At 33.3% G+C, this 12827-nt stretch overlaps 1 protein-coding gene across 2 annotated transcripts; it reads right to left on the bottom strand.

Moving 5' to 3' along the window:
• Window positions 1-409: 409 nt before the first annotated feature.
• Window positions 410-12759, bottom strand: LOC125054373 (protein sel-1 homolog 1). 2 transcript variants are annotated; one of them, XM_047656223.1, is made up of 14 exons: window positions 12274-12759; window positions 12037-12173; window positions 11808-11898; window positions 10785-11008; window positions 10314-10509; window positions 8589-8740; window positions 7870-7995; window positions 7400-7522; window positions 6075-6180; window positions 5236-5384; window positions 4082-4247; window positions 2964-3129; window positions 2069-2273; window positions 410-1319 (listed from the first exon to the last, which is right to left on the bottom strand). In XM_047656223.1, the coding sequence occupies exons 1-14, from the start codon at window positions 12515-12517 to the stop codon at window positions 1176-1178; spliced, it is 2229 nt and encodes a 742-aa protein (XP_047512179.1). In that variant the 5' UTR covers window positions 12518-12759; the 3' UTR covers window positions 410-1175. The 2 variants fall into 2 exon arrangements, with proteins under 2 accessions (XP_047512179.1, XP_047512180.1); XM_047656224.1 differs by having other exon boundaries at window positions 410-1307; window positions 12274-12758.
• Between the last annotated feature and the right edge of the window lie 68 nt (window positions 12760-12827).

Here is a 12827-nt window from a genome sequence, read left to right as displayed (position 1 = left end):
CGTTTAATTCAACATAACGTCAACCATGCTTAATTTGTTGATTATATTACGTATATATACAGGCCGACAGCAGGGGTTTTATGACCCCCTCTCTAACGCCTCAAAATGCGTATATAAAAATTTAAAAAAAAAATTAAGAAAAGTATATTGATGGCCGGTCTTACGACTAAATGCAGTTTCTTCCAGATCTAGATAGATGTACCAATAATATTTAATAGGAAAATATAGAATAAAACCCGTCTCTTAATAAATAATTTTATTTACAATCATTTTTACAATTCACACAAAACACCGCTGTCTGACAAACTTTAATGACACATTTCCGTGTCCTACTATTTGACTGAACAATTATAGATACATTTGAAAAAAATATGCATTTTGAACTTTGCTGATAAAGAGACAAAACAAAAGTATTCTGTCTCCTTTCAGTACAGCTTAAATACAATTTGACGGAAAGAGACAACAGTACTTTAGTTTAAGTATCAATAATTTAGAAATATATATATAAGTTAGTGCTCACTCAACAAAACATGAAAATACAATTATTGTTAATGAAAAGGAAACAAGCATAATGGTTTCATGAATTAATATGATTTCACAGCACTTTCTTATATTTAACAGTTTTATTACATGTAGATTCACACATTTGAAACTACCCTCCATTTTAGTGCGGGTACCCTTCTAAAAAGATATTCCGAACGAATCTCAGTTCACAATCACTTCCTAGGACTGTCAAATGACATTAAATTTTAACAAGTTTCATTTGGTTCTTTTATCGGAGCATCCATAGACTCACTCTATATGAGTTTTTGTTTTGTCTATGAATAACTTGAACCAGGAGATATTTAACTCAATTGTGATATTTATTTAATTAAAATGACATCTTATTTTCAGTACCATTTATAAAACTAAATTCAGTCTTATTACAAGTATGCATTGAACTCTTTCTGTCTCTCTTGTTTACGGGAAGAAAGAGACGGTTTTTTAAACAGAAATTGGCTAATTTAGTTTTATAAAGGGATATCTCTATTTCATTTAAAATTGAATTTATTTAAATGTTTCTAGTTAACTTTATCACAATGAAAAACTCTTTTTTAAAAAGAAAACAAATATGATTTTACTATTACCAGTCACTTAGTGACAAGAATGTACGTTCCAATAACAACGGGTCGTAATCAGTTAGTCGGTTGCGGTCTCCTGAGGTAAAGCACTAAGCCAAGGGCAGCCGCTAATATCGCAATGAGGTAGACGTCCCAATTCGAAAGAAGAGTAGATTCACCAGAGAGGAATATCATCGCTAGCGGACTCTGCAATATGGACTAAATTATCATATATTTAAATTGAACTGTTCAAGTAAGGGAGCGTTCAAGTATTACGTAACGAATATTGGGAGGGGGGGGGTCATTTTGTAAAACGTTACGATGCGGGGCGGTGATTGAATTACACGTTATTGTAATATTATTTTCGACTTACACCACATAATAGTAACTGAAGAGTCACTAGGTGGACACGAAACATTTTACTATACTAGGGTACAGTACTGTACTTGGGTACTGAAAAACGTTACGGCGAGTTACATGGGGGAGGGGGGGGTTAATAATCTCCAAAAATTGCGTTACGTAATACTTGAACGCTCCCTAACACACTAATGGAGCTTGGGAAAAAAACATTTTAAGACTTTAACCCTTTTGACATAATTGTTTACCGGTAATCGAACCCAAAACTTGCAGTTTATTGCCAGCCAAAAGTGAAAATAAACAGCGCAATTTTTTGTTTAAATTAATTTGTCTATTTTAAAATTGCTTTTTTTTCAAATGTTCAAGCAAATTATATCAATAAGTTAATAACAATATATATGATACTTTCATCGAAATTGGGACACAAATTTAATTTAACCTCTCAAATTGAATTAATAGCATTGTTCTGTCTGGCACATAAGATTGATCACCTACTTGCCTTTAAGAAAAGAAATGATCACGAAACTGATATAGAAGTCAAAGACCTTAAAGGATCATTATTTTCTTAAATAGATCATATTAGTTTTTTAAATAAATAAATATATACTCACATCCATCAACGAGGACAGCGTCGTAACAGCTGTAAGCCGAGCCAGTGCCAAGGCAGCCGGCAGTCTTGCCTCCGGAGCAGCATCAGCCGCCAGGTCGTAGCACCTCTTGGCCAGGTGGATGTCGCGAGCTAAGCCTAAGCCTCGCTCGTGCATGTAGCCTAGGTTGAAGGTCGCTTGAGGGTTGTGGAGCTGTTCTGAAGCTATCCTGCAATGAGGGAATTTGGTCCTTCGAGCCGAAATCACTTTTTTATCTCATGAGTTGTATTAAAACAGTATCATTGTTGATCTTCTACTAAAATTATTGCTTACTATATTAATTTAGGCAGTTGAATTATCAATTACAAAATTTTATCGTTAAACTTAGTCTTTCTTTATCTTTAAGTACACGCTTTAAAGGTGTTTGAACAGATTGTTTTACGCAAATTCTTCTTATAAATAAAATAAATGATTTGATATGCAATTATGAGATTGCAAAACACTATCAATAATGAAAACAGATTACGTTTAACACATATTTTGTTTCGAAATTTCATTAATTATTTTCTATTTAAATTTCACTTCAATCTGACAAATAAGTAGTTTCTCTATTATTTATGTCAATATTATTGTTTAATTAAAATTCATTCACTAATAATTAGCTAAATACTTCTGACGTGTTAATCAAACTGGGGATAAAGGCTTTCAGCGATAACACTTAATCAGAGCTTTGATTAGTATATTTTTACGTTGACTATCTTTAAAAACTGGAAGTAAATTGTTGTTATTTATTGTTAACAAGAGAAACTGGAAATATCCGGTATAGAAAATTCATAATAAAATCCTGAGTTTGAGGAGTGATATCGCAAAAACAACAAGGGGAAATAAATTGTGAAAATATGATCCCACAAGATGATACCTGTAATGATAAGCAGCTGCCTCTAAGTCCACGTTGGTTCCCAGCCCATAATAGTGGTAATCTCCCAGCTTGACACGTGCGGAGGCACAGCCTTGGGATGCTCCACGGGACCAAAGCTGTAAAGCCCGACGCCATCTTTCTTCTTCTGGGAATAGTTGGACTTCACCTGGAAATTATAGAAAATGTTTAAAACTATATTTAAATTCAGTAAAAAACGCAGCATTTAAAAAAAATGGGAAATTTATTATGATTATCATCAGTATTATATTATCAGTGACACATGTCAAACACATGTTAAGTCACGTGACAAAACCACAGAACACTATTGTTATCACAATTGCATAGATTGTGATATGGGGCCGACGTCATTTATTTATTAATAATTTATAAAAACACTCTTCTATAGGCAGTGAGATCGGGCTTCTTGCCTTGAGGTTTTACGACTCTTTCCTCGATCTCAAAAAAAATGACGATTTGAAGACGATAAATTGAAATTAAATAGTATATAGTCCGATTTTTCATTCAGTAGAATTCTGACGTTTTATAAATGTTGCTACTAATAAAGTTCCCCGCCGAAAAAGGGACGAATTTGACCCATTTGAGGGCAATAAATAATAAAATGATACGTATTTTTATGTTTTACCTACAAAGAGTAAATCTAAATCTTTACTTACTAAAGTGACCTGATACAAAAATAACAAATATTTCAGTATCACGAACAATAATCAATAATCGAAATAACTTTAATAACTTTATTTTATTCTTTAGCTGGCATCACTGCCTACTAATTCCAGGTTTAGTAAACCTTTTTAATAAAATAAAATGTTATCTTAACTTGTGCGTTCTTTACTGTTTGCGATGAAAAGGGACGTAATTATCACTAGCCGTTAAACCACTTATAATGTGGAGCAACGCACTTCATAAAATGGATACATGGAGGTTTGCAATCTCTGACATGTCAAAAAATCATAAGCTGTCAGAATTCTACGGAATTAAAAATTGCAGTATAAAAGCAATACGTTTTTCAAATACTAAGCAACTTTGATTCTTACAAAACTAACGGTGCGAATGAAACACATAATTTAAAATGGAAACACTGGTTTCCCAAAACCTCTTACCATCATCCAACAAATAAGCAGCATTACTCTGGGCGATCTCAAAACCACGTTCAGCAAGAGCCAAGTACTGCAACAACGCTGAATCCGTGTCCCTCGCTCGCCAAGCCGCGTGTCCTAACATTAATCGGGACGACCACGGACCACGTTCGCATACGTTTTTAAATAACTGAAAATTATCATACATTGTAATTCAGAGACTCAGCGCGAACTATAAGTCCCATATGCAGTGGCGTAACAATAGAGTGACAAAATACCCAAGAGGGCCCAAGAAATATTATGTTCTATGGATGAATGTGAAGTATCCAAAACGCATTGGGGTAGCGTGGGGATTACAGATCGCCTAAGAGAGGAGGCCTATGGAGGCCTAGATGGTATAGTTACGCCACTGTGGGCACATGTCAAAAAGTTTTGTGACGTACAGGAGTTAGATTTAGCCAGTCAGTCAGTTTAAATATCGTTTCTGAATATTAACCTAGAAAATACATTAATATACCCCTAGATTAAAAATAAATAAATATTTGTACCTACCCGAAACTAAGACTGCTAATATATTATATTCTATAGTCGATCTATAATGAAAAATTATTTCCAATCCAAATTCGATCTGTCGATCCATCGATCGATTATTGAAAAGTGTTTTATGAGAAATGGATTCAAATATCAATCTCTAGTAGTTAAAAATTGGATTTGGATTGGGATTGAGTATAGAATGCGGCCGTTGGATGGCAAAACATAAAAAAAAACTACTATAAACTATTGATTCCATAATTCGAGAGCTATCGTGGTCAGAGATTGGTTTTATTCAAACATACTATATAAGGTTTTTAGAAAGAAAGAGTCATTACTGCAAAAGTTAACAAGCGCGTTGCGGACCCTTATTATATTATTCACCTTTCGGCCAGACCGAACGGCCTTTCCCTACTTTTATTGTCTAGAAACTTACACGATCTCAAAGTGAAAATTAGTTATAAACACTCTAACAAAACGGTCAAGCGAATGAGCCATTTATTTAAATTTATATGCGTCTTTTATAAATTCAGAGACAAATTGCGAATTTAGTCTCTATCAAATTGTCTTTTGACAGCTTCAAGACAAAGACAAGATCTGTGAATATATTCGCTCATACATTCTTTAAATACATCTATCCTTCTCACCTCTGTAGCGGTAGTACAGGAACGCATCACACCCAACCCTTGCGCATGCAATTGTGCCAAATGGTACAAGGCCAGCACATGACCCGACTGCGACGCAAGAGAGAAGTATTTGTTCGCCTGTTTGAAGTCACGACGGACACCTGTTCCACCTAAAAATAAATATAAATTGTACAAATTGCAATAATAAAATCTCTCAATCTCCATAAAAAATTTACGATGTTTCTTTTAAAAATGGTAACCATGGCAACAACATGCTGCTATTTTTGGTCTACATTTTCTCTATCTTTTATCTGATGTTACGTGGTACCGCCGCCCATGGACACTCAATTCCAGAGGGCTCGCGAGTGCGGCAACGCCTTTTAATAATTGGTACGCTCTTTTCTTGAAGGTCCCTAAGTCAAATTGGTTCGAAAATACTTCAGTGGACAGCTGGTTCCACAGTGCCGCCTTATAAAAGCTCAGTTGTGGAACGACGGACGTCGAGGTAATACGGTTTGTTTTGTTTTTTTACGGTAATTTTGTATTCTGCCTCGACGTCCGATGATGAAACTCAGCTGCATTAATCCGAACAAACTCCTATGAACACTCCATGGTAAATGCGGTAGAAGATGCAGAGAGGCGCCACATCTCTACGCAACGCTAAGGGATCAAGCCGCTTGGAAAGGGATAAAGACCGAAATTGGTGAACCCTTTTGTTTATGTATTGTAATGTAATTTGTATAAGATAAGACGTACATATTTCAGACTCACAATTCACTGATCCAGAATGTATCAATTTCTTACCTAACTTATAACAATTTTTTAATTATCATTCTCTGAAATAGAAACCTTCAACTTACTTAAATACAGGAAACCAAGGTGCAACTGTCCTTCCATCCATCCCTGATTCGCGGACATTGTGAAGTATTTGTACGCTATATTGGCGTCTTTTGGCACGCCGCGACCCTGAAAAATATTCATAATATAAAAACAGTCAAAACCGTTTACGACGACATAGTTTAGAACAACATACCGGTTATATTGACCAAAATCAAATGTCCCGGTCTGAATTCTATTACGATTCTCTATTACGACTATCGTATTAGGTACTTAATAACAACATCATCGGCTGTTACGACTATCGGTTTTTACGACCAAACAATAAAATACCTATAAAATAGTCCTTACAATAGCTAGAATTAGATTTTCAATATAACATTGTTTTTAAACAAACTTTAAATAATAGAATCATAATTGAAAAAAATATAATTGCCCTTTTTCCTGTAAAATTTAGTTCTTTGGTTTAATAACGGTTTCGAAATCAAGGTGCTATCTGAGTAGTCGCTTCGATGTCGTTATAACAGATTTTGACTGTGTCATCTATATTATAGATTAATTTATACGTAGGGTCAAAGACTGAGCGCGAATTATGGCAAAAAGTTTTCCAGTTTATGTAAATTTAGAAGCATTTTATAAATAAATTTTGAATTTGATTCGCCATTTGTGTATCACTCCGGATGGCGGAGGCTGACAACCTGGGTCATCGTGGTGCTTTAAATAGTAGAGGATTTTAGTTTTACTCTATATTAACCCCTCGCGTACGATATCAGAATATAAGCGAAATAATGAACGGTTAATTGCTATGTAACGAATGAATGCAATGTAGAGAGAGTGCCTTCACCTGGCTATACTCTCGGGGCGTAACTCCCACGATTTAGGAACTCCACGCTTATAAAACTAAGAAACCCTGAGTGAGCAAAATGTACAGCCTTGGCTCGTACAGTTACATTGTATTTTACCTACTGTTAAAAATATTTTTTTAGGATTCATGAATTCATAAATGAAACTTCAATATGCATAATTAGGTTTTGGAAATAAAGGCTATTGTTATGTCAAATTTAATACGTTTTGACATTCTGAAGCCACATTTAAGACGACTGTGAACCTTAAATGCAGGGTCTATAAATGAAACATCGATGTTCTTATAGGTTTTGGAAGTAAAGGATATTGTTATATCGAATTTAATACGTTTTGATATTCCAGAGCCATACACAGGCCTCAACCTTACAATTATTTTACAGTTATTTTAATTGCATTTAAATTAGTTGTACATATTATAAACTTAGTTGACTAAGCCTGTACTAAAGAAAAGGAAGTTTTAGAAACTTATTAATAGAATATATACCTGTAAATACATCAATCCCAGACCACTCTGACCAATTGGATTGTTCAATTCAGCTGCTTTTCTGAAATAATGCAGCGCCGTTTCGTTGTTTGGCTTAATTCCGTCGCCTCCTTCTAAATAAATCTGAAATATTTTGAACACTGAATAATATAATAAAAATTCTTTAATAAAACAGACACAGTAGGCTGATCCTCTACCTATAAAGAATAAAACAGACACAGAAATATGTTAGTTAACGGGTACCACAATCCACAACTGAACGTTTTTTAAGGCAATTTTTGCACCATCACAATGACGGATACCAACTGAGCTATTCTGAAAGTACTTCAAGAAAAGAGTGCACCAATTAATAAAGGGTCGGCAACGCACTTGCGAGCACTCTGGCAATCAGAGTGTCTATAGGCGGCGGCATCATTTAACAACAGGTTTCCGTTTGCCCTGTTATATAAAAAAAATAATAAATAGAATACCTTTCCAAGATACGCATTGGCCATAGCGTTCCCAGTTTTAGCGGCTTGTTTGAAATAGTGTAAAGCTTTTTGTATGTCCAGGGTCACACCGCGACCGCCTTGGAAATGTAATTGACCTAGACCGACCTGACAAAAGATTACAATTTGATGATTTATATTCGTAAAAAAAGTTCTTGCATACAAAGTACATGTCAGAAGTGAAACAAATCTAAAAATTTAGATTTCGGAGACTTAGAGGGAGGGAAAAAGGAAGATATGTTAGGAATTTATTTGTCATTAAAATATTAAAAGTGTCGAAAATTAATACAAATAATAAACATTTTAATTACAAATATTAAACTTATTTCGTCAATAGTAAAAACACGTGGCATTTTAATTTACAGTTCATTATTTAAGATTTGAATAAATTATTTTGCATAAAATATAAAATACTAATATTTAATTATTTAAATATAAAATTAGAAGCATTTCATATGTATTTCTTTATTAACTTCATAAGTACATTGTGTTACCTAACTGAATAAATGATTTTGAATTTTAATTCTGCAAAAAAGAATGAAGTGCCATAAAATCATTCTTCTTCAATTACTCGAAGATTCCTAACGTTATAGAAAATATTTTTTAGTTTAAAAGCATGCCATGACAAATATTGAGGCATCTTAAAGGGATATTTTTAGTCACTTGGTTTCCAAAAAGAAACATTTAAATGATACACTTACCTGGGCTTGAACATCTCCTTTCTCAGCCAACAACTGGTAGTATTCAATAAGATCTGTATCAAGGGCAGCAGTTGGTCCAGTTCCCTCAGCTTCGTCAATCAAACGGGTTCTTTGAATCGCGGGACCACCGCTAAATGTCACTTGGCTGGCCACTATTAGACATAATTTTCTATTATATAATATACTAGTGGACCCCACAGACGTTGTCCTGCATATATTAAAGTATGAAAGTACCGACTGCAGCGCCACCTGCCGGGCTGATTTGTGAATCTAAACCATTCCCAGATCCCCTTGAACACACACAAAAAATTTCATCAAAATCGGTCCAGTCGTTTGAGAGAAGTTCAGTGACATACACACTCACAGAAGAATTATATATATAAAGATATATAATCTATTGAATTTATAAGAATTAAATTCCATTGGTACTACAACCCAGTAAAATCCAAAAAAAACCCTTATCTATATTTTTTTTATAAGTGTTCTTACAGCTGATAATATCCTTATAAAGAAAACACAAACTCAAAATAATATAAATTCATATAGGTAAACAAGTACCCTTATGAAGGTCAAAAAAGAAGTTAAATTAATTGTAAATTTACATTTACTACCAGTTCGCAAGTCAAGGGCGTACAGCGGGCAACAAGAACTGGCAAGAAACTTTCCGCCTCTCTTTTTAATTGCTAAGTTTTGAGCCATACAAATTGTTTGAACTTTAGCAAATCAATCCCAAGGATTAGGACTATTTAAATATTCGTCAAATTTATAAAAAGCTTTACTGATTAATTTACGTTTAACGAGGGCTTACAATACACAAAACCAAAATAGATTACATTGATTGATAAACAAAATATATGAAACTGAAAACATAAATGTACTTATGGATTAAAAAAGAAAACTGAAATAAAACATTAAACAAACAACAAATTAGGGGCCTCATAGCCTAGCGGTCTTATTAAGTGGCATATATAATTTAAATATGTTCTCGGCCTTTGGGAGGGTTGTGCGGTACCGGGCGAGTGCTTAAACCGTACAGGGAGGTCACAGTCGAATTTCTAACGAATTATAAAAATCTTATACTTGACGCTGGCTAATGCACAAACTGCGCCAGAGCCATAAAGGAAAAAAAATTGATATTTTATAGTTTACTTTTGTTTCTAAATATGTAGAAACAAAATTTACGACAAACAGTAAAATTATTAAAATACAATACAAAAGATTAATATAAAATTTTCTTTAAATAAAAGGATTCCCCGAGAGAAATATATCTATTATTGATGTGTATTGTTCTGTTTATGTGCTTAATATATATTGTTGATTTATAGGTCTAATATATAGTAGGGTAATTTCTTTTTTAATGTTCATAAGTACATTGTGTTACCTATATGAATAAATGTTTTTGTTGTAATGTGTGTGTGTGTGTACAAGTATTTGTTGTGCACATAGAACACATAATCTGGCATGCTGCTCGATATCTATATACAAAACGGAGAAGTTATCTTTAACTTTAAAGTTAAATCTTTTACAGATTTTATTAATCTGTTTGTAGGCTATTACAATTTCATTCATAAAATAATTGATGTAAAATGGAAAAATGTACTAAAGATTAAATTTGTTAAAGAATAATGCTAATGTTTCACCAACTATTATTAATTGAAGAAGAATAACCATTCAATAGTGATTTGAGACTAATGGTAAGAGTATGAGATAATTAATTTAACACACCTTTACTTGCAACTTTCATATATAGCTCCATAGCTTTTGGACAAGAACTTGGCACTGTTACGCCTACCCAATGTCTGTATGCAAGGGCCATCTGTGCATAATCACTTTCTCCTATAGCGCCTATAGTATAGTGGACTAAGGCCTTCGCTTGAGACACTGGTACTCCCACACCAGTTGCATGTAGGAACCCAAGACCCTATATATATTTGTATGACATTAATGCTTACAATCACAATATAAATAATTTATTGTTATTAGTCTAAGTTTGGCCATTGAGCTGTTAATAAATAAATAAATAATAATAAATAATAAATAAAATTTCTTGTATACTTTTTTAAAATTCTTATAATTTTTAAAAACTACCATGAAATCTCACAACAAAAAATCCATTATTGGTGAAAATGATAAAGCATGATTAACAAAAATACGTTGGCAGTTTTTTTTTTTTTAATAGTTTGGATAAAAACTTACAGCATGTGCATCGGCATTGCCCTCTTCAGCAAGTTCTGAGAATATATTCTTTGCCTTCTCAACGTCAAGTTCCATGCCTTCACCAAAAATGTATGACCAGGCCAACTTTATTTTGGCAGGTGCATATCCTCTGTCAGCCGCTTGTTTCACTTGCAAGATAGCCCCACGTAGATCTGGTGATCTTTTATCTATCTTTTTCACTGCTGTGTCGAAAAGCTCTTTTGCTGTAATATTTATTTTAAATTAAACGAATATTAAAATATTAAGGAAATTAATAATTATTCATTTTCTACTTTTCTCTATTAAGACTATTATATATTAAAAGTGTCCCACAAAAAACTTGAATGTTCTTTAGAATAACATAGGGTATGTTCCGATATACACTGCGAGTACTGTATAGTGCTCCCACTGTTCAAAAATTCGTTCCGCTATGGACTGCCAGTATACAGCCGCAGCGTCCTAGGGAAATATATGACGTCACAAATCCCCGCTATACTTCTACTGCGAGCACTGGCGTTTTCGAGGTAAGGTACTCGCAGTGCTTAGATCACGTGATCAATCAAAACCACTTGAATGCCTAACGGCTGATATAACTTACAGTTTAATAACAAACATTTAAAATTCTAACTTACTTTTTTTGTAGTATTAATTCAATTGACAGTTAATTTTAATATAGATTTTTTTAATGCGATAATACTTCAATAATAGTTTTTCTTGTTGAATTGAAAAACTTTGATGCACTCATTTGAAAACTGTGTCGAAAAACGAAGCTGACTAGTATACTGGACTGCGTTTCGTTTTAAATTGTAACCAGTATAGCTGGCTATAGAGAAACGGTTTCACAGTATACTAAATTGACGGTACTCTGTACAGTGGTCGCAGTGTATATCGGAACATACCCATAGTGTCTCTTATAAATTGAAGACAGCCATCAATGTCTCTTAGGATAGACATGTCATCAGTTAAAGTCACTCAGTATCAATAATAATACCTAAAGAGATTTTCTTTAGGCAAACAATTTACCTTCTTGCATTTCAGGTGAAAGTTCAACTTCTTCTTCTTTTGGTAGTGGGGGTAGGCTATCAAGATAATCCTGAGGATTTTCTTCTGGTCTCTGCAAATATATACAAATATTTTAAATGTAATTAGAATAATGATTTAAATATATTAATCTATCATTATTAATACAGTTATTAAGTCTTATAATAACATTGGTATTATTTCCAACATTTTATTAAAGAAATATAAGTACCCCAACTTCAGTGTCTAAGGAGTCAATCATTCCTTTGGCTGCTTCCACCCAGCTTGGTTCAGTCTGTCGCAGAAGACTGTTCTTAATCAGCTTAAATGTATATTCCATTTGCTCCATGTTATCCTTTTCATTTGGTTCTAAAAAAATATAGATAACCACAAAATGAATGCCATAGTAAATCTTATTAGAATCTTATTTCTCTCATCTTAAGAGTTAAAGCTAAATACCATGAATTACCTTTCGGATCTTCGTCTTTCAGTAATTCTTTGGATTTTCTCATAGCATCAGCGTATTCTTGAAGCATTTTGATCTCTTTTCTCATAGCTGAAGTTATTTCACTATAGTCCTCAGGTTCGTCAGTGTCCGGTGGTTCTGTAGTTTCTTCGTCATTTTTCACTTTTTTACCGGCCTCAGGACCCACTAACTCTGCACTAGCTATTATTATGCAAAAGAATAAAAAAAACAATCTTAAAATTTCCATATTTCTAAAATTTTAATGGGTTGACGTGTCCTTATCAAAACACAACACTAAAGTGATAAAATGAATATACTATAGCAATAAATCGAGGTAAGCAATTAAGAGTCATTTATAGCCACTTGTTATTATACACGTGTGTTAACTCGTATAAGAATTACATTATTCTGAAATACAATTTTTATTAAAATTTATTGTAGCAAAGACCGACTTCGTATTTATAATTTTTGTGTATTTTATTCTAATCAACGTCAATGTCAAAAACAAATCATTCCATAAAACTATGTTAAAGTAATCTGTAATAGGAGAATATTCT

The sequence above is a fragment of the Pieris napi genome, chromosome 12 (assembly GCF_905475465.1).
Source record: "Pieris napi chromosome 12, ilPieNapi1.2, whole genome shotgun sequence".
In the NCBI taxonomy this organism is placed as follows: Eukaryota; Metazoa; Arthropoda; class Insecta; order Lepidoptera; family Pieridae; genus Pieris; species Pieris napi.
The sequence above is the reverse complement of the archived record's forward strand: the minus strand, read 5'-3'. Positions and strand labels throughout refer to the sequence as shown.

What these genes read in the sequence shown, in the direction of transcription:
- LOC125054373 (XM_047656223.1), bottom strand. Translation starts at nt 12,517, where the DNA reads ATGGAAATTTTAAGATTGTTTTTTTTATTCTTTTGCATAATAATAGCT. An exon ending in GAAAGACGAAGATCCGAAAG is followed by an intron (nt 12,174 to 12,273) that starts GTAATTCATGGT and finishes ATATTTTTTTAG; the next exon opens with AACCAAATGAAAAGGATAAC. An exon ending in TTCACCTGAAATGCAAGAAG is followed by an intron (nt 11,009 to 11,807) that starts GTAAATTGTTTG and finishes TAAATATTACAG; the next exon opens with CAAAAGAGCTTTTCGACACA.